Source organism: Podarcis liolepis, assembly GCF_965112155.1.
Source record: "Podarcis liolepis genome assembly, chromosome: 2".
NCBI classification, from domain to species: Eukaryota; Metazoa; Chordata; class Lepidosauria; order Squamata; family Lacertidae; genus Podarcis; species Podarcis liolepis.
This window is the reverse complement of record NC_139555.1, coordinates 3,584,412-3,612,300: the sequence shown is the minus strand read 5'-3', so window position 1 is coordinate 3,612,300 and position 27,889 is coordinate 3,584,412. Positions and strand designations below refer to the sequence as shown.

The 27,889-nt window shown below is 46.7% G+C and overlaps 1 protein-coding gene across 3 annotated transcripts in view; it reads right to left on the bottom strand.

Moving 5' to 3' along the window:
- LRP1 (LDL receptor related protein 1) overlaps window positions 1–27,889 on the bottom strand; it is a 326,669-nt gene that overhangs the window by 42,361 nt on the left and 256,419 nt on the right. For all 3 annotated transcript variants that reach the window (XM_083486061.1, XM_083486059.1, XM_083486060.1), the window contains 19 exons: window positions 25,811–26,000; window positions 23,912–24,116; window positions 20,910–21,102; window positions 19,633–19,758; window positions 18,110–18,238; window positions 16,952–17,071; window positions 16,309–16,422; window positions 14,366–14,515; window positions 13,548–13,673; window positions 12,791–12,907; window positions 11,528–11,656; window positions 10,152–10,274; window positions 9,148–9,288; window positions 8,439–8,626; window positions 7,550–7,733; window positions 6,115–6,200; window positions 4,321–4,440; window positions 3,195–3,382; window positions 1,762–1,967 (listed from right to left, as the gene is read on the bottom strand). In XM_083486061.1, coding sequence (XP_083342187.1) covers window positions 1,762–1,967; window positions 3,195–3,382; window positions 4,321–4,440; window positions 6,115–6,200; window positions 7,550–7,733; window positions 8,439–8,626; window positions 9,148–9,288; window positions 10,152–10,274; window positions 11,528–11,656; window positions 12,791–12,907; window positions 13,548–13,673; window positions 14,366–14,515; window positions 16,309–16,422; window positions 16,952–17,071; window positions 18,110–18,238; window positions 19,633–19,758; window positions 20,910–21,102; window positions 23,912–24,116; window positions 25,811–26,000 — 2,835 coding nt within the window. The remainder of the gene's footprint in view (window positions 1–1,761; window positions 1,968–3,194; window positions 3,383–4,320; window positions 4,441–6,114; window positions 6,201–7,549; window positions 7,734–8,438; window positions 8,627–9,147; window positions 9,289–10,151; window positions 10,275–11,527; window positions 11,657–12,790; window positions 12,908–13,547; window positions 13,674–14,365; window positions 14,516–16,308; window positions 16,423–16,951; window positions 17,072–18,109; window positions 18,239–19,632; window positions 19,759–20,909; window positions 21,103–23,911; window positions 24,117–25,810; window positions 26,001–27,889) is intronic.

The window sequence follows — 27,889 nt, the reverse complement described above, 5'->3', positions numbered from 1 at the left end:
TACACCACTGCTTAGTTCCACTTATTAATGTGTCAAAATTGCAAGCCAAAATGATGGAGGGGAGTTGGGGATGTACATGTAAAAATGTAATTCTGGTGGGTCAAAAAGCAGTAAAGCACTCAACCACATTACTTAAAAAGAAAAAGAAAAAGAATCAGCACTCACATATGACTGCATAGAACAAAACAAGAATGTGCTGATTAGACTAGTAACTTTTTTTGAAGGAGCAATTATTCCAGAGATTTTAATCTTAAACCTCTTATAGGTGAATCAGTGTAACAGATAATGCAGCAGAGCTTCCACCTCTCTCACACAACATATTCCGTGTGTGAAAATTAAATGGATTTTTTTCAATAATCACACCATCCAGGACTGCCTTGGACATGGTTAATGTGCTCCTCAATGAGGATTTAGAAAGATCTGATAAATACACATCCTTGATGGTGCAATACTTAAAAATAAAAATAGACAAAAGGGTGTCTTTATCCTCAGCAAGTCAAATGATATTGGAGTAGCTCCATGACCATATAATACCACGGAGCTGCTCTAAGATTATTTAACTTGGTCAGGTCAGTCTGGATAAAAACAGCTTTCTGTCTATTTTTAAACCACATCTTGCCTATGTCTGGCCTAATACCCAATAAGCAATGCAAGAGAGTACCCAAACCATATAATTAAACACTCACATAGCTTTTACACTGACTTCTGAGAGGAGTGGGGGTGGGGGAAAAGAAAGAGGAAACAGTGACGGGTGCTGAGAGAATCATCTATTGTTAAAGATAATGTTCTAAAACATTCCACACCCTCCAAATGAGGACGGTATAGAGAATGACAGCAAGCACACAGGAAACCAAAAACAGAAAATAAGAAGTAACTGACAGGTAGCTGGAGGGATTAAAAGGGAACAGAGCAATATATAGGTAATTTATATGCTGTTGCCAGAGGGCTAAAAGTTAGGAGTGGAACTACACCTCCCAAGGGGTTCCAAGCCTGTTTCATTTTGCTACTTCAGGGGCTGAGGGAAGGAAGCACTTGCAAGGCAGAAGCGGTGAGCAGAAACAGGGTGATTAACTTGGCTTATGCTTGCAATGCTCCTCACCCCATCCCAACAACTTTAAATCAGACTGTCCCACCCAAGTCAGTCTCCAAAACCAGAAAATAAGATTAGCCAGGGAAGAAGAGCCAGCTCAGCTACCTATGTGACCCCTTGGCCATGGCAAGGTTAGAAGTGGGGCCTTCTCAGATCACCCCTTTAGCAACTACACTGGAGCTGTACAAGGGCTCAGGAGGAATGCCTTAGCTGCATTCCCCAAATCTGGTCACTCAATTAACATTCTCCTCCCTTAGGAAGCTGTCATGTACCAAATCAGAGCACTGTCTTATTATTGTCTATAGCCCAATATGGTGCCCCCCAGCTATCACTGGACTCCAACTCCCAGCAGCCCCGGGCAATATAGCCTTTGATTACGGATGATGGGAGCTGATGGATCAACAGCATCTGGAAGGGACCACCTTGGCTCCCTCGGGTCTATAGTATAGGCTCCATCCTGACGCCAGTTGCTCCAAATGGTTCCCATCAGGGCTCTTTCCTAGCCCTACCTGGAGATGCCAGGGATTGAATCTGGGATCTTTTGCATGCAAAGCTATGTGCTCTCCAACTGAGCTACTGCCTCTAGGCACCCAACCCATGAAAGTGATGGCCACTCGGCTCAACCAATGTGCATATGAACATAAGCTTCACAGTTCCTTCAGCTCTCTTACCTATGTGCCGGTTAGAGCCATCCAGGCTGGCAAATTCAATGTAGTCCTCCCGGGCATCAGCCCAATAGATGCGGCTGTTAACGTAGTCCAGGGTGAGGCCATTGGGCCAGGTGATCTTTGAGTCCACAATGACGCTCCGGTTTGTGCCATCCATGCCTATCTTGCCAATCAGGGAATGGTCACCCCAGTCTGTCCAGTACAAGTACCTAGGAAAGAGCAAACGAGAGTGAGTAACACAAATAGCAAAAACATAGAGCAGCAGCTGGGGTCACTCCCCACATTCTTTCATTCATTTAGCCCACTAGTAACAAGAGCTCTCCAAGTTACTTACAAAGCGTATTAAATATCACTACAACAAGGCAAAGATGCTGTTTGCATGTAACAATAAACCATAGCTAAAAATAAACTATAGTTTAATGCAAGCGAGCAGTATGTTCAGTGCTGAAATTGTGCTTTGTCTGCTCCTCCCTTTATGGAATCAGGAGGAGAGAAACCAGAGGCCAGTTTAGCGTTATATGCAAACTAGAGCTCATGGTTTGTTTCTCTACAAACCAACCATGTGATTGGTTCAGAAAGAGACAAACTACAAATGCTGGTTCACATATAATGCTAAGCCAGCCTCTGGTTTGTTTCCTCTCATTTTTTAAAAGGGAACAGCAGGCTGGGTGAAATTTCAGCAGTCTACAGAGCAGGCTAATCATTCATGTTAATTGAAAATGGCTGAGGATCTTGGTGGACTACTTAATGATTCTTCTGCTTACCATCTTAGCAACTGTAATGTTGCTCTGCGAGATGCTGAATTATTTTCAATTGTATTTTTATTGCTTCTTTTACTTCTCATATATTGTATTTCATGGTATTACAATTTTAATTCCATATAATTCAAATTGAAATACAATGAAGTACAAGGTAAGAAATAAAAGAAGCAATAAAAAGCCAATTTAAAAATTGATGTAAGTATTTAATGTGACAGGTGTGCTGGCTCCAATCCTGAACTACAGGCATGTTGTGGACTGCCTGAATGAAGCTTGAGGGTGACTGGTGGTCCACAGACCATCGTTTGGGAACCTCTGCATTAAACCATAGTTTATCTTTAACTCCAAACTTCCTGCCACTTCTGATTTCTTCAGTGGCTAAATATTTCTTTCTTAAAAGGATGGGATTTCAGAAGAATTGGAAAGCACATTAATTTGCTCCTTGGGAGTTCATGGACAAAGAGTGTTCATGATAATAATAATAATTTATTATTTATACCCCACCCATCTGGCTGAGTTTCCCCAGCCACTCTGGGTGGCTTCCAATCCAGTGTTAAAACAATACAGCATTAAATATTAAAAACTTCCCTAAACATGAGAGTAATAGATAAAGCTTAAGGCACTTCCTAAACTGCTTAAAACCTGGGCACTGCCCCAGACGCCATCCAACAGACTTACCCGTGCTGCACGTCCACCACCAGCGCCCGCGGTTCCCGTAGCCCTGTGTTCACCAGCACAGTCCGGTAGGCCCCGTTCAACTTTGATACTTCAATGGTGTCCCTTCCCTTGTCACACCAGTACAGGTTTCCACCCACCCAGTCCACAGCCAGGCCGTCAGGGTTGCTCAGCCCAGTTCGGTGCAGAACCTGGAAGTGCACAAGAGCAAATAACAGCGTGAAGGAAGGAACACACTAAAGGAAGCTCTGGTCAAAGGAATGCCTTCCCTGCTTGTGGACAGGCTGCTTTTAGACAAACTGGTTTGCTTTGGGTGGGTAGGGAAGGAGGGGGAAAGGTTAAGCACAAAAAAGCCCTGCATAGGTCTGTGATGTGGTGCAGCGAAGACTGCTTGAGCGCATGGGAGCTGATCCTGAGCCTACAGGGAGGGAAACACAGAAACCTGTCTCTACTGAGCCAGACCACTGGTTCACCCAGCCGTGTATTTTCTACACTGATGGGCAGTGGCTCTCCAGGGTTTCAGACAGGGAACAACCCTAGCTCTACCTGGAGACATCATGGAAAACAGGTGCTCTGCCACAGAGGGCTCAGTTCTAGGCACAGGTCTGGACTTTCTAAGTTTGTGTTCGAGCAGTTTTTGTCCCGGTGCTTGCCTTGGGAAAACCCACATTTTACCACTGAAATGTTGCAAATGGCAACTGGGTTTTCCATGGATTGCTGTTTGCTCCGATTCAGCAGCTTTCCTGGGGGAAAGTGTGGGGCCAACAAACTGCTCAAACCTGAACCTGGCAAGCCCAGACTTGTGCCTAGAAAGCATGGAGCAAAGTGCGGGTGAGCCCTGAGTTACGGTCCTTCCATAACACAAAAGCACACATCATAATAACAACCAGCCAACACCCCCCCACACACACTTTAAAAGGCCGTATATTTAATTAGCCAAAGTCCTGGGAGAAGATGAATGTTTTTGCCTGGCTCCTCAAGATATGCAACGAAGGTGCCAGGCAAGCCTCCCTGGGGAGAGCAGCCCACAAGCAGGGAGCCACTGCAGAAAAGGCCTGTTTTCATGCTGCCACCCTCTGGAGGGTGGAGGGGCCTCAGATGATGGTCACAAATGACACTGGTCTCACACCTGTACATTGCTGCCATTGATGTGCATGCGACGGATCATGCTGCCTTGTGTTGTGACGTCCGTCCAGTAGATCATTTGCTCCCGGTAGTCAAAGTCCAAAGCCACAGCGTTATTCAGCCCCTAAGCCCCCCGAGAGAGGAGACAGGCATTAGTTCTTATGTCACAGGAACAACAGCACTGTGGCTCAGAGGGCTGAGTCCTTAGTATGAGTCTCACCACTATCATGAGCTCACTAGGTTGCTTTAGGCAAGCTGCTTTCTCTGTCAATTTGGCACATAATAATCCTTACAGGATTACAACTAGATAATGCATGCGAAGCTCTTTGGACTCAGGAAAAGTGCTATAACAATCATAATAAATTATGATGACACTGTGTAGGCACGTTGGCTTTTCCCCACCACCCAAAATGACAAATGAAGACACAGTTCACTCTTATACCTCCCCCACTGGCTTCCTTTTAGGGTGCAGGAACATGTGAAGGCTCAGCATTATCCACATTGATTTGCAATGGCTTTCTAGGGCTTCCAATAGAGGTCTCTCCCAGCCCTCCCTGAAGAAGTTGGAGATTGAATCTGAGACCTTCTGCATGTAAAGGATATGTTCTGGCAAAAGCCCCTGGCAAAAGGTACAGTGGTGCCTCGCAAGACGAAATTAATTCGTTCCGTGAGTTTTTTCGTCTAGCGAATTTTTCGTCTTGCGAAGCATGGTGTCGGGAAAGTTTTGGAAAAGCTTCAAAAATTGCCAAAAACCTCAAAAAAGGCTACCACACCACGTTCTGTGAGTTGCTCCTCGAAGTCAAGTCGCAATTGTATTAAGGGTGTTAAGAAAAAGGAAACAAACTTGCAAAAAACGCAAGACGTTTTCGTCTTGCGAAGCAAGCCCATAGGGAAATTCGTCTTGCGAAGCAGCTCAAAAACCGCAAAACCCTTTCGTCTAGCGAGTTTTTCATCTTGCGAGGCAGTCGTCTTGCGGGGCACCACTGCACATTTTTAAATGAGACCCTCCTCTGGGCATGCACTTTGATTAGGAGGAGGCAATACTGTGTGCAAAGTTGAAACAACCAGCACCCTCCAGGAACAGGCAACTCTGCTGCATCTCTGCACCGGGAAGTGAACCAGTTCTATGAAGACAGCAATCAGCCCCCACCAGAAGCTGGCTGGAAGGAGGCACAGTCAGAGCAGGGACTCATGCAGGGATGCAGCCGGCAGTGTGCTCTGTGGCTAAGCCTTGAGCTTACAGGGGCTTTTCATTAGATAGCAACTTCTTTCCTGTGGCAGCTGTCTCATAGCACAACCGCCTTGAGAGTGCCATGGGAAAGCTAAGCTGTCCACAAGAATAAGCTGCTCTCGAGCGAGTGGCTATTTCTAAATGAGGGGCTCCACAACGGAAACAATCATGAAGATGCTTTGCAATGAGGCACTTTCTTTTTTCCCCCACAGGTATGGCACTCTGCCATGAAATAGTCTTTTCCCACCCAGGCTTTCCATACACCTGGGAGAGTGCCGGACAAAGCCACCACCATAAATGTCCAACCACCTATTGGAACACTCTTTCTTAAATGGGTCACATGTATATATCAGATGGAAGGGGGCTGGGAAAGAAACATGGCCAGCAGGCACAAGGCAGGTAATTGGGAGCAGAACAGAAGTGGCAATCAGCACAGTAGTCGTGTGTCGGGTGGGGGGAGGGGGGGCAGGAAATGCTGCTTGGATATTTTCTAAGCCACAATACAAGAAAATACTTTCCCCAAAAATCTGCTCATACAGAACTTCCTCCTCCTACAAAGCTCCTTACCTGTTTCAGCAGTGTATAGTTGGATCCATCCAGGCTAAGCTTCCTTAGGTAGTACCGATTAGCAAAGATCAGGAAGGGTTCCTCATCTGAGAAAGAAAGGGAGGGATCAGTGACAAAGCAGAGCACACCAACCTCTAAGGAAGCCACATCTAATGTTGGTATGACTGCAATAAGGGCCTTTTCACACAAATATACACACCACCGACTGACTTTTAAACCTGCTGCTTCTCAACTTAAGTAGGGTGTCAGGTGCAAAAGAAGGCAGGGGGCTCCTGCACTGTCATTTGTTGTGTAGAGGAGAACAACAGGTGTGACTTCCATCTTCTACATAACTCAAAGTGCTCCCTGCCCTCTTTTGCACCTGCCACCCTACACTCAGGGCTGGCCCGCCCGTGATGCAAGGTGAGGCAACTACCTCAGGCGGCAGGATCCACAGAGGCAGCAGATCCCGATTTAGATCATTATTCCCTTGCTTGTTGCTGATGTAGATCTTCACTCACTCCTTCTTCCCTGGCAGGGAGAGGGTGCCATTTTGTGTTTTGCCTCAGGTGCTAAAATGTCTTGGGCCAGCCCTGCCCATACTCAATACTCAGATTAATCCCACCAAACCCCAAAGCAGAGATGGATGACATTTTTGTGCTGCTGAGGGCCAAATGTGGCCATGGGCAGGTGGTTGCAGGCCAGACTTACTGGTGGGTGGGGCCAGGGCTGGCACCCCCTTGCTCCCACACTCATTCACCCATACCCTCACATTCACACTCACACTTCTACACAGACAACACCCTCCCCAAAGCACACACATGTAACCTCCCTCTCTCTCATACACATGCACACACAATGCAACCTCACCACCAACGTGCTCTTGAAGCAGCCAAGATCACTGTTCCCATACTGCTATTAGCAGTTGCTTCAGAACTTCGATGCATGTGTGACAGAGATGGGGTGGATAGAGAGGGAGGGAGGGACAGACAGATTTGGGGATAAAACCTCCATGCCTAAGCAATCCTGATGCACCCAGGATCGGTGTGCCCCAGTTGGTAACGGCAGTATGGGGTCAGTAGTCTTCTACTGGAACCTCTGGGGAACGGATGATCTAATCGCCTATGCTCCAGCAATGCAGATGCACCCACTAACAGCAGCACAAGGAAAGTGATCTTTTGTGCATCAGTATCACCAGGGAGGGGGTGCTTTCCCTTCCCTTCTCAGCTGCCCCTCAGCAATCCCAGTGCAGCCAAAACAACCATCCCCATGTTACCTAGCACAGGGGATATGTGGTCAGGGCTCCTGGGATGCACAGAGAGAGGCGAAGACTCCCATATGGTCCATGGCCATCTGGCCTGTGCTGCAAAGTTTTCACTTGCCCTAACAAATGACAGGACCCTTCTGCTTTCTGCTGAGCTCTAAGAACATTCACGGCACTGAGGACCAGCTTCACCTGTGACAGCTTTGCAGCTCGTTTGGTCATCTGGCTTCAGTAGGTAGCCATCTGCGCACAAGCACTTGAAGCTGCCGTGTGTGTTGATGCATATCTGGCTGCAGGGGTAGGTGGTTGTGCACTCGTCAATGTCAATGCAAGTCTTTCCATCATCCTTCAGCCGGAACCCGGGGCGACATCTGCACTGCAGGGGGCAGCAGAAAGTCATGACAGGTTTATAGGCTGTGACACCCACCTCTATTCAATGCAGGTTAAGAGGCATGCCTCCACCCATTCACACAGACATGGGAATTGTGCTCTGAGGCCCTGTTCTCAGGATGGACAGAATATAGTGCCCTGCCCTACCACAGACCTCTTTTTAGAATACACATTTTGAGATAAAACCAAGGGAATGTCAGATTTATTTACTTATTTGAAGTTAAGTTTCTAGTTTTCATGTTTATAGAAAATGCAACTTAGCCATGACTCCCTTTCTTCCTCCCCTGCCTTCCTCTTTGGGCAGATGCAACTGGCATAGCAGCAAAGTTTTTTGTTCAGGTGCCAAAAAAAACCCCAAACCTGGGACCTTCTATACGACAAGCAAAGGGCTGTTCCCAAGTGAACTAAGCCCTACCCCTCCGGCAAAAAATGCATACAAACCAAACAGTTGACAATTTGCTGCTGTTTAATAGCAACCCCTGTAAAACCTGCCACCTCGCCCCACCTGGTGGGAGGGCTGTCCCACACACAGCATCACCTTGTAGCCTCACCAGCTTAAGGGGGGAAACTGCCACAATAATGGTGATGGCAAAGCTGTGCTCAGTGGCTCCCCAGAAAGAGCACACCACAACAGCCTTTGGCTCAACTAAGTACGACCACCAGCGAAGGAGAATGAACTAGCAGGCCCAACCTTGTAGCCTATCTTGAGGTCTTCACATTCCTGGGAGCAGCCACTTAGCTTCTTGTTGAGACACTCGTTGATGAAGCAGTTCAGCTCATCAGAACCGTCGCCACAGTCGTTCTGGTTGTCACAGAGCAGGTCGTTGGAGATGCACTGCCCATTACGGCACAGGAAAAAGGTGTCATTGCATTTGCTCTCTGGAATTAGACAGGGCAGACTTAGAAATGAGATGCCAGGGGTGGTCTCAAAGCGGTGAGATTTTCTCTTTCTTTCCACACACCTCCTTCCTGATGGACCAGTCATGATTCTCTCCACACAATCTAAAGCTACCCCACCACATGTGAATGCACAGAAGCACTCTAAATGTGGCTGGTCTACTCCCTACCACAGCTGTACACCCACCTTGTGTACTGCTTTGCCACAGACACACTCAATGGGTTTCACACAGAAAGCATGAGAAAACACACACACACACACACACACACACACACACAGCATGTAATATTCATATGCACAAATACAACTCAGAACAGTTTCATAATATTCATGATAAAATAACTGCAATATCAAAATATTACAATTAAGAATTCAAGTGTAGACTGCAACACATCTCATGACCAATGGAAGGTGTGGGGAGGCTGGAATTAAATGCAAAATAAAGACAATAAACCGCAAGCAGCCAGGCCTCTCCCATCTCCCTACCCATCACAGAGCCTACCAGGACTAGAGCAGCGGGGATTCTTTGGGGCTTCATCGGACTGGTCATGGCAGTCAAACTCGCCGTCGCATTCCCAAAGCTTGTTGCTCAGGCAGCGGCCATTGGCACAGCGGAACTCGTTGGGGCCACATGTCTGGTACTCTGAGGGGAAAGAGGGAAGGTGGGGGAGATGGGAAAGTCAGGCTGTGCTAAAACATGAGCCTCTTCTTACTATGTAACAAGCTCCAATGATATGAGAGTCAACACGCATGTGAAGGCAAAGTAAATGGGGATACATCCTATCACTGGAGCCATCTCCAGGGGGGCCGGGGGCCCAGGCACCCACAGTCCAAAACAATTTAATAAAAAAAATAAGAAATTGGAAAAAACAAAGAACCATAAAAAACCAATAAAATCCAAGCATGGAAATTATTCAGAAAAGCAACTACTAACCATCTGCCCACTCAGAAGAATCTGAGATCAAGTGATTGTCCATCAAGCTCAGACCTTATGTTAAACCTGGCTAGGTTTGCAGAGGCTCAGCAGCTGCTTTCCCAGCCTTGCTACTCATATGAGTACAGATTGGTGCACCATTACAAAGTCATCAGGGATAACAGAGGCTGAAACTGGGACACACTGTCAGCCACCATGACCAAAGGACACAGTGGTGATGGGAGGGCAAACCACAGAAGGCTAGACAGTCTCTGAGAGCTGACAAATGAAAAACAGCAACTGGAGACCTCAAAGAACCACTTTTTGAACCCCAGTCATTTACACTGTCCTCCCTTGCTCTCACTTCCAGCCAGCTGTGCTTGCCAGTCTGATTGGCTATGTAGCACTGGGACACCATCCATTTATTATGCGATCCCCCAACCGTATGGAATCACCCATGAGACTCCATGAAAAATAAATGTTTTTCCAGAAATATCCCCCTTACCCTGAAATATCTACTTTCAATTCAAAAACCCGAACTGGAGAACTGTTGGATGGTTTTGCCTACTCTCTTGTTCTAGGTCTGTACTCACCACAATCTGGGGCTTCATCAGAGCCATCCGCACAGTCTTGGTCATGATCACACACAAAATGTTTGGGGATGCACTGCCGGTTGGTGCACATGAACTCCCGTTCGTCACATGTGTTGTTATACACTGAAATCAGACATCACAACACGTGTAGTCACTTTCCCATATTCTCTTTTGCAACCCTGCCCCTCTTATTAAATAACCATTTGGACATTTACTAGTTTTGTAGCATGTAGAACGTACTCCTTTCAAACTTTAAAGAGCATCACACATCATTTTTAACATTTGTAACATCCCTGGACATTTAACGACCCTAACAGTTACAGTCCCTCTGGGGGTTGTAAAGAAATTCTGGCAGAGGGGAAGGGGAGAATGAGGCATGACCTCTCCCAGACCTCCCTGGGAAGAATCGGGGAGGCTATAGCACCCACAGACGTCATTTGACTCCACGACTGCCCCCTTAGAAAGCAGGATGAGGGGGACGCTGGGAGCAAATCGTCTGCCAAAGAATGGCTGCCATAACGAATGGAAGGAGTCCTCCTTCAATTTGACTAATTGGGTAAAACTAAGAATCACTCACTGGACAAGACATGTAATGCAGGCTGTGACTTAATCAGCTGTTGTGTAAGAACTGAAATTTCTAAAGGCATTTAAATGGAATTTTAATGTCTTGAGGGGAAATCCCTGCAGCAGAATGGAGAAGGAGGAGGGAGGACGGTTTAATGTTACACTGAAATTTCTGCCTTTGCTTTTTTCTGCCCTCTCCTGATTAATGAGAAGAGGTAAGTGTTGGGAAGTGTGGGATTGTTTGGCTACTGACTGAATGCTTATTTGATTTGTGATTGTGATTGTCTTGGTACATCATTCGGTGGTTGCTGGAGGACGAAATGCAGGAATTGTAATTTATGACTCTTCAGACTGATAAGAATGCAGTCTACTCTGTAACTATGGAAGGAACCCAGGCTACAAAGAGGTTGAGAGGAACGTGACACAGCTTGGCACAGAGGCAGACATATCGAAATAGGTGATCTGGAATAGCACTGGACGCGATATGTTTGCGGGGAAGAGACAGACTGCCCGGGCAGGTGTTTCTGTGTTAAACCATCAACTATGGTTTACTGTGGCATGTGAACTGGGCCAGTGACGTGCCACTAGGGAGGATTTCGTACCTACCACTGAATCCCTTTTCTCTCTCCTCCACGGTGTCTTTAACACTAACCCATATTCCCACTCAGCACCAAGGAGAGTATACTGAAGAGGAAAAGGGAAAATGCAACACAACCCAAGCCAGTCTGAGGGAACTAGTGGAATAAGTCAGCAAGAAACCATCCGACATGTGATCATGATCAGAATATGAGCAATGAGAAGAAGCGACTCACAGCAGCCAGCAGCCACACTCTCATCAGCACCATCATTGCAGTCTTTGTCCCCATCGCACAGCCAGCGTTCTGGGACACACACGTAGCTGTTTGGGCACTGGAAGGAACCTGCAGCACAAGTGCTGTGACCTGGAGGAGCAGAAGCCACTGATCAAAAGGGATATGTAAAGAGACTGACAATTACTAACAGAGTCAAAATAAGTACTCAGGTAGAAGGAGGTTGCTGCTGCTCTCAACACAACAGGCAACTGGCACCTTTTGTGAGGGTTCTGTTCCGGGGGTCCACATGTAAAGACAAAATCGTGTAAAGCCAGGAACCCCTGGGACTGCCACCCCACACAAGGTGGAGGGCTGCTTATTTGGCTCTGGAAAGCTCCTGGAGGCATGGAGCTCTGGGAAGGAGGCATGAGGACTCTAGGATGTTCCCAGAGCCCTTGTGCCTTCTTCTTAAAGCCTGATAGGCAAGGAAAACCTGCTGCGTGCATGGCTGGGTGGGAGGAAATAAATAAATGGAGAGCGGGGAATGGGGGTTCCTGAGTTCTAACTGCATTACTTCAGAAAAGCAATGGAGAGCTGACGTGTGTGTGTTGAGAGTGGATCATGTTGAGAGCAGTGTGTAACAGGTACAGGGAACTCACGATGCCATCACTTACGCGATGACAGCTTTGCATGGGTGGGGAAAAATTAATAAATAGAGAGCAGGGGTGGGGACCGGGGACCCAGTCCTTCCTTGCTCTGGCCTGCCAGAAAACCACCTGCCTTCCAGAGCTGGAGGGCTTTTCTTCATCAGGAACTGCTCCAGCCTGGAACAGGATGCTGGTATTCAAGCTCACACTGCTAATTTCCTCTCAGGTGACTCAGTGGGGTTTTTTTTTTTCTGGAGGTGGTCTCTGGAAATTATCCCACTCCCACCCTACCCCCAGATCACATGACCTCAACATTATTTATGCTTCCCACTGCAGTACTGAAGCTTGGTACATTTGTGCATGTTATCCCAAAGTATTTGTCCTATAATGACGCCTCCTTTGCATCACAGCCCTTCCTTTTTCTTCTTCTTCTTCTTCTTCACTGTGATCAGGGGTGCATATGCTGATATTTGGGAGGTGAGGAGGGGCCAGTAGATAGATGGCCTTGCTTTGTGGCAAAGACCTGGATACAATGACATTTTTTTAAAAAGTCCTTCCATAATTCTATTATTAAGACCCAGAATGCTTTCCCATCTTCACTCCCTCTTTCCCTCCTAAAATGGAAGTGAAGGCTTACTGCAACGGTGGTCCTCGTCAGAGCCATCTCCACAATCATCCGCACCGTCACACACCCACTGCTTGGAGATGCACCGGTGATTCTTGCATTCAAACATCACTGGGACGCATAACTTATCTGGGGGGGAAAACAGGCACTTCTGTAACCAAAACCTAAACCACCCTAAGGATTTGAAAAGAGTTCTAATTCCCAATCACTTCTCCAGCATTTTTGCACAATAAATAATAATGCCATTTAAATATCTATTAATCATTGGATCTTCCACTGAACAAGGCATTTGGACTAGATTGTTGGGATACTGCCAGGGAGACATCATCCATCCAGACTCCACGCCGCCTCCGGACGTCCATCGATCTCCCGTAGACACGCAGTATCAGCAATTAGCGACACGAGCTCCAGAAATAGCTTGCCACATTCCAGAGCTGATGGACGCTCTATCAGCAGATAATGCACAGCGAAAGATGCACGCAGGAGAGCATTATTTACAATTTTATTCAGCATTGGTCAGAACAAAGAAAACGTGACTGCCTGCTTCGGTGTCTCAGGCACAGAGAGAGAAACGAAAGCATAGACACAACAGAAACATCCTGTGAACAGGAAATACGCAGACTCTGTAACTCACAAAGCCTGCTCCCTTTTAAGGTGGAACGGAAATATCCTAACATAGATCACCTCCACTATCCCTTCCAACTCTAAAATTCCTTGCTGCAGGAACCAATCCTATAGCTCACAGTCACGGTGCAGGTGCAACACTTACTGCAGTGTGTCTCATCCTCGCCATTTTCACAATCGTTCTCTTTATCACAGGTCCACGTCATGGGGATGCATCTCCCACTGCGGCAGGCGAAGTAGTTGGCTGGGCACTTGGATTTTCTCACAATACCTGGGGGAGGCAGGGAAGAAGGAGAGAGAATAAACCAATCAGGGAGTGATGGAAGTCACCTAGAGATATATCCCCACCACCAACATTTTAAGGGTTTTAATTTAAAAGCAAGAAATTACAAAACAGGCAGTAACCAGTGATTCTTGAACATTTCACCTTACAAGCAGGAGAGTCAACAACAGTAAATATTGCAGTTCCACAGCCGTTCCTTGGTTTATTTTTATTTTCCTCCTTCTCCCACCCGTTAATAGTGTGATAGCTCAGTCAGTAGAGCTATGAGACTCTTAATCTCAGGTTTTTGGGTAGAGCCCCATGTTGGGGAAAAGATTCCTGCATTGCAGGGGGTTGGACTAGATGATCCTCATGGTCCCTTCCAACTCTACAATTCTGTGATTTGATGGAAACAAATACTGAGCTGATATGGAAGAAGGTAGTCCTCCTTTTCTTCTTGAAATGGGGGGTGAGGAACATCACACTGTTTGGAAGGCACTGCTCAGTTTGGATTTCCTCATTTTATCTGGCTTCCATGAAAGGAAGGTGTATAAAGGCCAGAAGATGCCAACCAGAGGAGGAATTCTCCTTCAGCTTAAAACCAAGGCTTCCATCTCTCTCGAAGTGTCAAAGTGTCCCCTCTGTCCCCCCAAGGCCCAATGCCTGCCAGTCCAAGGGCTAGTCTCAGACATTCAGCTCACCTGGGCAGTTCTGCTCATCTGAGTAGTCTCCACAGTCATTGCTGCCATCACACAACCAGGATGGAACATAGCACATGGATGTGTGCTCACACTTCAGAAAGGCGGTACTTTTTACTCCCAGTTTGAAAAAGCTGCTGCAGTCCGTGGTGGCTATTAAGAGACGAAACAAATTGTGCAGTCATGTAAACTGTGTGTGAATCATGATAGAATGGCACTTATTTTGTGTAAGCCATTCCAACAGCAGGTGTGCCAAATTTTAGGGCTGCAAAACAGTGTTTCCCAGACTTTTGATAGCTGCAGTCTTTAATTTTTTTGACATACTCTACTCAAAAAGATGTACACATGCACATGCATATTTTTTCTCACTCAACTGCCAGAACAACAAAAAGAGGCGTGGCTGGCCCAGTGAATACTGCCTCCCAGTATACCACCTCTCCTTTAACCCTATCGGACAAAGATCAGGGATAGGAGCGGATAGTAACAGTAATGCTTCTGGGATTCCTCTGTGCCTGACATCTGCAGTACAGGCTGTGGCAGGGAACATTCCCTTTCCTCTGGATGATGTTGCCACTCATGGTTTAGAAGGGGTGGGAGTGGGGAATCCATACTGCGTGGGAACTTCCCAATCCAAAAGGCCAGTGTTCTTCAACCTTGGGTCCCCAGATGTTAAGACTACAATTTCCATCATCCCTGACCATTGGCCAAGTTGGCTCAGGATGATGAGAGCTGCAGTCCAACAACATCTGGGAAGCCAAGGTTTCAATAAATAGATATACATACATATATTAAAATTGTATTTTACACCCCCCACATAATTGTAGTAAAATCTCTAAGTGGTTTACAAAAAATTATCAACAAATCCAGTTTAAATTAATTTAAAACATTTATAAATAATTAAAATTATCAGTAACAAAGATTAAAAACATGCCAACATCTATGTGTCTGGGCAGGCTTGCCTAAACAAAAATGCTTTAAATAGGTGCCCAAAGGGAAGGTGCTTCCCTCGTGTCAATAGGCAGGGAGTTCCAAAGCACAGGTTCTGCCACATTAAAAGTTTGCTTTCTCATAACTGGGGAATGAGTATGGCATTAGCAACAGTGGGCATATATGGGATAAGATGATCCTGCAAGGTTGAAGAATGCTACAACAGGTGATGGTGTGGTCAGTGTATTCAACGTGGTCCAGTGGCTTAGGTTTTCAACCTACAATTCAGTCTCCCTTGTGGCACACTAGTCTACCCTGCTGATTACTTTGGGAACCTCTGGTGGAAATTTTGGGATGTTCTAGGTTTCATACGCAACTCCAGAGTCCCTGCTGCAGGGATGGGGAATCTGTGGCCCTCCAGATGTTGCTGGACTACAACTCTGATCCTCCCTGACTGTAGGCCATGCAAGCTAAGGCTGATGGAAGTTAATAGCGCAATGATGTCTGGAGAGCCACAGCTTCTGCACCCCGACCCTAATGGCAGTGCAGATGCACAATGCCTGGCTCTTTTCCTCTTGCATCTTTCTTTTCATCTGGCAGGGATGCTGCAGCAGGAAGATTCCTGCACTGAGCAGGAGCCAGGATTAGATCACCTCCAAGTTCCTTTGAACTATAACATTCTGTGATTCTGTGGCTGCCCTTTTCTAACAGAGCTGCATCTTCACCTGCTTTGCACACACACACAGATATACAGTTCTTCATCCAACTTCTTTCAAGACTGCCACAAAGCACTCAGCTAAATGCCTGCCATGGATGAGCTGCCAAGAGCAGACATATCAGCTAATATTCAATGGGGATGGGGCTGGGAAGCGACAGGTGCTCTCCTTCTTGAGGGAAGAGCAGAATGGATTGGCCCTGGCCAACTGAAAACAGCTGATATGCGAGAGAGAAGTGTGGGGTGGGGGGAACCTGTAGAAAAGTGTGTGCCACAGCATTTCACATGCCCGCGTAACACTCACAGCAGTTCATCTCGTCTGAAGCATCCTCACAGTCTATTTGATGGTTGCAGCGGCTCGAGTTACTGATGCAAGTCCCGTCCCGGCAACGAAACTCTGTGGCAGCACAGCTAGTCTCTGAAATGAATGGGTAGCATGTTATCATCGCCATCATCACATCCATTTTGTATGCCAATCTGGTGCCAATGAGTTCAGACCAGCATACATGGCCCCACAACGACCCTGTGAGGGAGGCTCGGCTGACAGACTTGATGGACCCAGGTGGCCAAATGTGGATTTCTAACTCTCGTCTAATTCCAACACTCTAGCCACCAATATGCTGGCAACAGGATCAGGAACTTTAGAGAGCTGAATAATGTCCTCTGAGGACAGGGCTTAGCTTGTCAAGCTAAACCACTGTTTCCCTGTGCATGAATCAGGATGAAGACAACCAGCAATGGATGAGCACTCTCCGTGGTTCAGTCTTATGTCTGCTGGATGCTTTGCATTAAGTATTAGGTAACACAATGTAACAGGGAAGCCAAACTGCAGCTCCATAAGGCTAGTGCAAACAAATGCTTAGTAGAGCAGGGGAACACAATGAAACCTTTTCCTCGCCCCTTAACTTTGACAGATAGCAGGGGTAGCCCTCCTGAAGAGCACTTACTGTTGCAAGGCACTTCATCTGAGTTGTCCCCGCAGTCGTCCCTCCCATTGCACCAGTCTCTGCTGTGCACACAACGCTTGTTGGTGCAGTGCAGGTAGCCCTTCTTACATTTGCGGTTGTCTGCAACATAAAACGTATGAGTGAGTGAGTGAGTATGTGTGCAAAAGGACCACACAGAGAGAGAGAGAATGAATGAATGCATGAATGGATGCATGGAATTCAGTCCCACTGAGAAGGCTTATGTAGATTTCAGCCACATTAAAGTTTCTTAAAGCAGAATCTAAACATGCCCCTGCACCAAGTGTTTTCTGCACAATGGACATATCTGGGCGTAGAGTGGCAAGCAGGGCCCTCCTCCCACCTGCTCAGCACAATGTGGGCTGTGGCAAAGAGAAGTAGATTATAAGGCAGGACTTATTGTATCCTTCATCTGCTGGAACTCACAATTCATTTAGGTCCAGCGGTAGAAGTCTTCACCTGAACACCAACTGCTGGAGGGAGGGCTATTACCTGCTCAAGCCCTGTCTGTGAGCTTCCCAATGTGGCCAATGTGGAAAGCACAGACATTTGGTTTGATCCAGCAGGGCTTTAGCGGCCCCATTCTCACAACACAGGGGTGATAATGAATATGTCCCCCTAAGATGCTACTTTGCAAATGAGACCACTAATGCTATAAAAAAGAGCAAAAACCATTTGTGTGGGAAATTTTTCTTGACTGACATATCTATCAGTCAGTCAGAGAGAGAGAGAGAGAGGGCTGTAGTTTACAGAGAGTAATGCAAAGGACCTTTGCATTACTCTCTGTAAACTACAGAGAGTAGTAGTTCTTCTTTATTAATTTTGCATACTGCCCTTCATCCATAGAGCTCAGGGTGGACCACAACAGCTGTGTGTAGAGCTTTAGACCTTAAGAACTCTGCTTTCTCCCAAGGATACAAGAAGGGCAGCACTCCAGCCAACCCAGCCCACTTCTCTCATGTTAACCATGGGATGAATTCTTTGCCCCCAAATGGTCAGAGGAAAAAGGAAAAGTGGCACCTAGCCCCTTGGTGCAAGCCACATTATTAGCCCCCATGGGTGCAAGGGGAAGAATCCAATTTATCCATAGGCAGAGGGAGGAAAGAAGCGAAGCAGGAGGAGCACAGGAAGGAGCCTTACTGCAGTAGGACTGCTTCTCATCCGACTTGTCCTTGCAGTGGGCCACGCCGTCACAGGTGTGGCTGAAATCAATGCAGTCACCATTTCCACACTCAAACTCATTGAGCACGTTACAGGTGGAGTTGGGCGCTAAGGAAGGGAGAACAGGGATGAGTGTAAGCAACATGAGCCCAGCATTTCATTTCACGGGAGACTGTTTCCGATGTGTCTCATGTTCACAACCACCTGTGCACTTGCACCTGACATCTGGGAGGGGGAAATGCTGGAACTGGTACCAGCAAGTGAAAGGCACCTTCAGAACAGTGGGGGTGGGGATGGAGGGTGGGGTGAGGGTGAGGGTTATCAGGTCAAAGCAATATTCTGCTTTAATGGGAATATAGTTAATTAGTTGATTAATTGAGGTATTTATATACCATTTAATAACCTAAGCTTCTAAGAAGTACTGGCATATGAACAAAAGTCACCACAGAATATTTATATGTATTCACTATGACCCTCTGCACAAGTCATATTTATGATGTGCTCTTGTCCTGCTTATGGTCTCCCCATGGTGTCTGGCTGGCCACTGTGAGACGCTGAACTAGAGAGGTCTAATCCAGCAGGGCTCTTCTTTGTGTTCTTATGACGAGAAACTAGTGGCATCAAGAGCACTGAGAGATTCATGCATCCCAAATAAACTTCTAAAAAGGGGGCCATATTCACAGCTGTGTTTTACTTAGAATCATAGAACTGTAGACTTGGAAGGGACCACAAGGGTCATCTAACTTCCTGCAATACAGGAATCTTTTGTCCAACATGAGGCTCATGATCCTGACATTAAGAGTCTCATGCGCTACCAACTGAGCTATCCAGCAGCTGTTATTGGTGGATGGCCAGTCTTCTGCCAGAAGTGAAGCCTAGAGTTAATATTTTTCCTGTGCCTTTTTGCATTCCACTCTAACTTCTTTTGCACATAAATGAGTTTCTATTAATTATTTAATTGCCAGTGTTTAATTTAATTGCCAGTGTTTAATTGCCAAACACTCTTATTTCGGTCTGCACAAAATACTGAAGCTGTTGCCCTGCTTATATTCTGGAACTACTGTAATCCCACAAACACAGCTACATATTACATGCATTTCCAGACAAAGGATGTTTCATGCAATACTACAGACCTGGGGCCCATGAGACCTGCCAGACTGGTAGATTAGTGGGTGGCAGAGCCTGTGAGAGGCTGTTGCAGAAATTCTGCATAATTCTGCAACCCATGGGTTTGCATGTGTGTAGAAACTGCTTTGTTCATTTCTGCTAAGGTGTACAACTACCAATGCTGTAAAATATCAACATGTAATTCCATGGTCAAAATAGAGGAGATGATCCAGATCTGGAAATATAACAAACAGCCCCTCCCTTTTCCTCCAGCCTGTGCACAGCACTCAAGTTTTTGCCCTACCATGCCCCTTAGCATGGATGTATCTCGTGGAAACAGACACAACCACATGACCTTCATATGCCCCATACAAGTGCTTCATATGGGTGCTCACCTTTGCAAGTAAGATCTTCCTGAAGGATCTTGTCACCACGACAGGAACAGGAGATTTCACCCTTGGCTGAGAGAAGGCATAGGTCCTGGCAACCACCATTGTTTGCTCTGCACAGAGAGAGCTCACCTGGGTAGAAGAGTCAGAATAGAAGAGAAACAGCTGCAGCAAAATCGGAGTTGGGAGAATATGGGTTGAACAGTCTGGTCTGAGAGGCACAAAGCAAGTTCTACAGCCCAACCCTGTGTATATTTACTTGGACGCATGCCCAGCTAAGTTCTCTGGAACTTACTCCCAAGTGAACATGCAGAGAACTGTGGCCAAAGTCTGACCACCACCTCTCTGTTTTTATGCTGCAGCCTCACACCAATTGGCAACCTTCTTGAATGATGAGCTCAAGGCTGAAAGCTCTAACCATCACATAGCCACAATGTGTTGGAACTGAACCCTGCTGCTGTCATACAACAGCCACAGGACGCTCCAGACTAGGTCACCCTCCTCCCTCCACTCTGCAGCTGGGCGCATGGGAACACTTGCTTTTGCAGAACAAAATTAACCTATGTGAGTCACTAGCATAAAAAGGATTAAACTCAAGAGAAAAGAGACGTAACCATGTATATTATTTATGATAGCTCAGAATGTCTATTATTTACAGTAGTTCAGAATGGAGCCTCCATGTTTAGAAAAAACATCTCTCTAATTACCAGATATGGAGGTGGGAGAGGAAGCAACAGCTGAAGACTAACACTATTGTGCCTTTCATTTGTTACTTCCTGGGGGGCTGCTGTGTTGGGCTAGGTGGATATTTATTTGCACAGTTTGCATCCCAGTGGACACCTGTCTGTGCGCTCGCTCACTCGCTCCCTCCCTCTTGGGTGTGCATAGCCCAAACAAAGCTGAGCCAAAGAAACGGCAATCTATCATATAGCCTAAGGCAGTGATGGCCAATTATGGCCCTCCAGCTGTTTTAGAACTACAATTCCCACCCCTAGCTAACAGGACCAGTGGTCAAGGATGATGGGAATTGTAGTCCTAAAACAGCTGGAGCTATGTGGGTAGGTGCAGGTGGCTCTAAGAGTTCTGCTGAGGGCCAGAGAGAAAGAAAGGGCCACTTCTCCTTCCGAATCGCTGAGGAAGGTGACAATTTGAGAGCCTACAAGGATCACAGGAGAACTGGAGGGTAAACAAAGAGAGGAGCACCATTCTACCCATCTTGCGTTTTCCAAAGGGGTCACTCTCCAACTGCGCCACCCCCCCAAGAGGCAAGGTGTTTTCCTTACAGCTGTTGGTGTCATTGGCCACAGCAATGATGCCCATGGGTTGCTGGGGGATGTCAATGCGCAGGTGCTTCATGTCGGAGCCCACGTATTTGTTGGCACGCTGCACAGCACGACGCACCCAGTCTGTCCAGAAGATGTAGTCACCATAGACGGCCAGGCCAAAGGGGTGCACTGGTTCTGCCTTCAATATCACCTGTTGGGGATCGGCACAATGTTAGTGGGGAGAAGAGAGACAACGGCCACGGCTACTGACCAAGCGCATACATCAGTGGTAGCTTCACATGCACCTCTCAGCACGGGACTAACTAGTGTATTCATATGCTATCATATCATTATCAGCTGTAACCAGCTTGCTTTAGTGTGCTTTGTGCACTGTGACTCCTTGTCCAAGCAACTACTTCTAGTTTTCCTTTGCCTTCCTTTCCAATTGTTCTTGAGGACAGGGAACTACAGTAAGCCTGCAACATACACACATTTAACTTGTGCGCATTCAGCTTTATGCAAGTCATATCTATCTATCTATCTATCTATCTATCTATCTATCTATCTATCTATCTATCATCTATCTCTATCTCTATGGGGGAAAGGGGTTCTGGGGGAAATGACTTTGGCAATCCTACAGGCCACTGACTGTATGTGATTTTGGCTTTAGGCATGATCCCTGGAACTTAACTCCCACATAAATTGGGGGGGGGGCGTGTTCTCTAAAATGATGCAGCTAAGGCAAATAGATTATGAGCCTGCCCCAAAATGCTAGACCCAGGGTCTGGTCTGAAGGCACAGAAGGCCACCACCTTGCTGAAGCTAATGATAAGGGAAAGGTGGGACTTAAGTGCAAAAAGTAAATATAAAAATAAGTTATGCGTCAACATACATACAAGCGCTTTGAAGATTTTAGGCTTTTTATGAAACAACAGCTTAGAACGGTCCTAACCAAGACAGTGAGACCCTCCAGTCACAAATTTCTATGCAGGTAGACCAAATTAATTAGTCCCAATTCCTTCCTTCCTTTCTAATCTGTCCCTATTGCAAGATAAGCCACGCTGGCAGGATGCCCGGTTTACTGAGTGGTAAAATGTGTCTCATGGTAGATTACCACTTGGTAAAGAGCCAGTGATCTATCGGTCAGAGCGTTGGATAAGGACAGCGGGGGGCGGGGGGAGCCTGTGTCTAAATCCCCAGTCACAATTAAGTTAACTTAGTTAACACATTTGGATCTCATATTTTATGGTAGAAACCCTCCTGAGGCAGCCAACAAAAGTCATTAAAATACACATATAAACATGAAACTGAGTGTTAAACCATCAGCTGAACACCAAGCTGGTGGGAGGTGGGCAGTCTTTAAAATGTGCTCTAAAGGCAGCCCTGCTTAGGGAAGCTTTTTAATGTGTCATGTTTAATATACGTTGAAAGCCGCCAAGTGGCTGGGGCAACCCAGTTGAATAATAAAATTTCTGTTAATAACAACAATAATTAATAATAATAATAATTACTATTACTACCACCATCAACAAGGAGCCATATGCACTGCCTAAGGGAGTTCCAAAGATGTGGGGCCCCCACTGAAAAGGCTCTGTCCCTAGTACCTGCCAACCAGACAGTTGTTAAAGTTGGATGCCTCAAGTCTCATGCAGGTTCATATGGGTACAGGCAGATGTAACCTGGTCTCAAACAATATGTGTCTTTAAATCCCAAAACCAACACTTAAAAAATGAGCCTGGGAATGAATAAACAATTAATGTAACTGGTACACAACTGGTATCACATGATCTAAAGCTTGAACCTACTTGGGTAACATTGGCCCAATCAGTCTCTTTCAAGCTAATCTACCTCGCATGATTGCTGTTGGAGGAGGAATGGGACATGGGGGGAGGAGAATCATATACTATGCTTTGAGTTCTTTGGAAAAAACGTAGGCTATTAAGTGTAATAAAATATATACGTGGTCCTTAGTATTTGCCCTGAGCCTGATACACACACTATTAATTCTGTCAGCAAGATGATATCCAGACATTAAAACAATGATGGCCAAGGATCAAAACCTGAGAGCAGTTTGAAGACCATGCTAGCCATGCAGAAAGAAACAAAAGACCATGTTCTTAGGCTCCACATATAACTGCACTGACTCTCTGGAACTTTGTCCATTATTCGTGATGTGTATATTTCACAAAACAAAAGACTCCATTATTGAGGTAGCAAATACACAAGTGCTCTGTTTTACTACCACTCAAAGCTCTGTTTTATGGACTGGAAACAATCAGTACTTTGTAACAGAATTGCAAGTGCTTTGAAAGAGGCATCTCTTCCCATAGTGTGCGTCCGCCTTCGCAACCTGGTTTCCTTGTGATGGCTTGGACTACAAGTCCCATCAAACCCAGCCAGCATGGTTGTGCTAGCTTGGGCTGATGGGAGTTGTAGTCCAAACCTGCTGGATGGTACCAGGCTGAGAAAGGCTTGTGTACATATACATTTGTTTCTCCCATGGCTGCCTTTCATTAAACCGATTTAGCAGGTTTTTAAAAGCAATGCAGAAACCTACACCACCTTTTTAACTAGACGCAAAAGTGAGATGTGAGTAGTGATTCTTCTTTCAATCTGTCTTCTACTTCTTAAAAAACCACAAAACAACTGTCTCCAGTTACTGGACAAGAAGTGGGGGGTGGGGTGCCCTCCGTGGGCTTTCATGTCCCTCAGTGACTAAAAAGAAACAAGAGCTTCATCATACTGGTCCACTTCCACATCTGTGAGAAATGGTCTGCTTCACCCCATGGTCAAATGGCAAGAAGTGACTAACTTCTGAGACTTTATAGCGGAGATGGGCAACCTATAGTCCTCCAGGTGTTGCTAAGGCTCCAACTCCCACCAACCCCAGCCAGTATAGCCACAGGCAACGAATGATGGGAGTTGTAATGCAGCAAACACACGGAGGGCCACAGGTTCACCACCTCTTCTTTAGAGCCTGCTAACGCCAGACCCCCTGGGAAGGAGCCCTGCTGACTTACATATCGCTTGGTGCCGTCGTATTCACACCGCTCTATCTTGTCCAGTGTGGCATCGGAGAAGTAGATTTTCTCCGCCTTGTGATCAATGGCCAGACCATTGGGGGTGCGAATGTCTTTGTCGATGATGGTGATCATGTTGGCACCTGATAGTGTAGCCCGCATGATGCTGGGGTGTTGTTCATTCCAGTTGGTCCAAAACATCAGGCTAAAGGGAAGGGGAAAATTGATTATTGAGGAGCAGATGCATATGCCTTGAGCAAGCTTTTTGCTACCACCTCTCTGACTCTGAAAGACTGTTTGGTCAGCTGTGGCTGGGATGTTTTACAGCGAAGCTTGTCCACAGCAACCAGGAAAGCTCACTCCAGTGGTTCCTCAGACTTTCAGTTCGCATTCATTCCCAGTCTGCCTAGACATCACCACTCAGGGTCTACACAAAAAGGTTGCCTTGCGTACTTTAAAAGGGAGAGTTCCAAGGCTGTTTTTCGGGGTGGGAGTGGAGGATGCATTCAAGCTTTGTACCTGGATGTTCAGGTGTACAAACTGCATCCTTCCTGGAGAACAGGGATCTGGCTATCCTGATACATGGCATGGTACTCTCTCTAGGGTCAATAAATGCAATGAGCTTTAATAAGGGCTGCCTTTGAAAAACATTCCAAATCTACCACTGGTCAAAAATGTGGTAGCTAAGCACCCTAAGTGTGCTTGCCAGAGGGAATCACATTTATTTTAAAAGAACAGTACTGCTTACAAGTTTGTTTCCAGGCCCACTTCAAAGTACTGGTTCTGACCTTTAAAGAAGTAACAGACCTGTGCCGAGGGTGTCAGAAGGAACATATTTTCCCACGGTGTGGTTCCAATGTAGTGTAAAACTATGGTCTAGAGTTTATTTAATTTACTTACTTACTTCATTTCCTTGTCACATGCTACAGAAAATGTCTCAAAGCAACTCACAAATATACAAGTATACAAAACACAGTGTATCAGAAGTACAGGCAATTACCGATTTGTCTGGGGTTTATGTTCAGAACCCCCCCCCCTCCCGTGCTGATGGGGCCCATGTAAGCCTGCCCCACCCATTTTGTGATGTTTACAGGTCACTTTCGGGTTTGGTGTAATGTGCATAGTCATGGTTGCACACATATCGGATGCATCTAAAATGGTCACTGCCTGTTTTGCTAAACTTTGGTTTATCATTATATGAACAAGCAGCTTTTCTTCCCGTTTTGAACTAATCACAGTTTAGCATGATGTCTGAACTTGGTGAAAAAGTGGTTAGATTTGACTATGGCTTACTGGAGCAACCAAACCACGATTTGAGGTTGGCATGTGTTGGCAAACCATAGGCAATATTAGCCATAGTTTAGGGTTCAAATGCACAAATAAACCAGCTTAATTAGACACTGAAGTGAAAGTTTCTGTTTCCCATGCCAGGTGAAATGTTGGGAAGAATGTATACAAGAGAGAGAGGCTCTTTTACACATGAAATAACATGCAATAATCTTCTTTTATCTTTTGTGTTCCCTCTCATGCATTGAGATGACAAGGCCCTCCATAGAATGCCAATGTGAGAGGCTGTGCAAAGGCCTTCTCTAGGATGTACCTCTTTGGAACTCCCTTCTCCAAAAGTGCACTTGACTCCCTTTCAGGAAGATATACAGTTTGCTGGGTTAGTGCATATTTTGGTTTTCACTTTGATGGTTTGGATAACAATGCTATAGATTTTAAATCTTAACCATTGTCTAAAACTGATCTGTACTATATAAATATTGTAAATTGCTGTGGGAGCCCTTGAAGGTCAAGTGTTTGCATGCCATTCAGTACAAAAACATTTAAATGAATCAACAAATAAGAATAACCAGATTCCCCAGTGACTCCAAGGGTTTGCACACTGGAACCTACTTCTGGCATTCATCCAACACAAAGGCCCGAGGGTGGTCATCCCCCGACATGGTGATGACGGTCTCTCTCTCAAAAGCTCCTTCGCGGGTCTGATTCACAGTATGCCGGGTGATGGTGGAGGTGGTGTAGCTCGTCCAGTACAAAGTGTCCCAGCCTCGGTGGTAGGCCAGCCCCTCAACAGAGCCAACATCTGGAGAAGGTAGAGTATGGTGTAACTTCAGCAAAATACTGGTTTCCTTACACAGCCTTTTAACTCTCAGGCTTTAGCAACTAGATGTCCACTCTATGCTCTCCCCACCCAGTTTGCTCAAGAAATCTGTCTCAAGCCCTGCTCTGCTGACTATCCGTTAAGCACAGCTTAACCAGCTTGACTGCTGTGTTTCTTTGATCTCAAAAGAAGCTTCTGAGCAAACAGTGTGGTTCACGCATAACGCTAAGCCAAACTATGGCTTACCATGAATGAGCAAGTGTACTGGTGCCCAGTGAGAAAGTTGCAGCCACTTCACTCCTCCCTCTGTCCTGCTGCATTAGTGGGAGCTAAGCGTTCATTGAGCTACCTGGTTTTTCCCTAGGCCTGCTCTTACAAAGGCTTATCTTCTCTACGAGCCCTTATACAATAGCACCAATCTTAATTCCACAAAGCTCTCAGGCACTACCCCAATTATTTGCTTGCTCGTCCTTTTGTGCTACATCAGAACTGCTATTGAACGTTGTCAGGGGTTCAGGAGCAGAGACGCAGAGAAGGGAGGAGACAGAGAGCGAGGGGGAGGAATACGAAGGAAGGATGAGTGGGGATGACGACCCGAGATCACCGAGCCTGTCTAGCGAGTCCGAGGATTCCCAGAAGGGAGCGCCAGCAGCCAGAGCAAGGGGGGAGAGCAGGGGGACACCCCAGGAAGAAGGGTCCAGAGAGGGATCAGAAAGCAGCAGTTGGAGATCGGGACCCACGTTCCCAGCCGGGAGCAGCGGGGAGAAAGGGGACCAGATATCGGGCTCCGGAGACTTTCAGAAGGAGGGAGGGCATGAGTCAGGAGTAGTCACGCCCACCTCGGGGAGCGAGGAAACGATCAAGAGGAAAGTGGAGAGTTGGGCGCGCGCGCCAAGTTCAAATGTAACGGAAGCTGGCGCAGCCAGCAGCCCAGAGAGTGAACCGAGTCCCAAAGCCCGCCGCAAGGAGGCGGAAGGGTCAGGGGGGTCCGCGTCAGAAGAGAGTAGGAAAGGAGAGACCCAGGGGGGCAGGAGGACCCAGAGACGGAAGGAAAGGCGCAGGAGGTGGAGCAAGGCTAGGGTATAAAGCTGCTGCCTGCCACTCTGCCCCTGCAAGTCGTCACAGTGGATGGCAGAGAGTTGCTAGGGGGGCAGGTGGTGAAGCAGACGCCACCAATGGTGATGCAACTTGGTAACCACAGGGAAGTCATCAGTTTTAATGTCACCCGACTGTCGGACACGCCCATTGTGTTGGGCATGAGTTGGCTGGACAGGCACAGTCCAACGCTGGCTTGGTACCAGAGACAGCTGATCTTCGGCTCCTCTTACTGCGCAGAACACTGCATCCTGCCCAGGCAGGAGGGGGAGGAGGAGGACTCACAACTGCAGTTGGGAACGTTGCAAGCAGTTCCCCACAAATACGCGGACTTTCTGGAGGTCTTCTGCGAGAAAGAGGCAGACAAGCTACCACCGCACAGGCAATATGACTGCAAGATTGACCTCCTGCCAGGGGCGACGCTGCCGAAGGGGAAGCTATATTCCATGTCTGAGGACGAACTACAGGAACTCAAACAGTTCATCGATCACAATTTGCAGCGCGGTTTCATCCGGGAGTCCAGCGCAGTAGGGGGCAGTCCTGTTTTCTTCGTGAAGAAAAAGGATACGCCCCAAAAAAGATTGGTCGTGGATTACCGCCTCTTAAACAGAATGACCAAGCCCTCCGATTTCCCTATGCCCAGGATTGACGACCTGCTGGCGACGGTGCGCAAGGGACGCGTGTTCACCAAGTTGGACCTGCGAGGAGCGTACAATCTCATCCGTATGAGGGAGGGCGATGAGTGGAAGACAGCCATGTTCACGCCTCTGGGCACC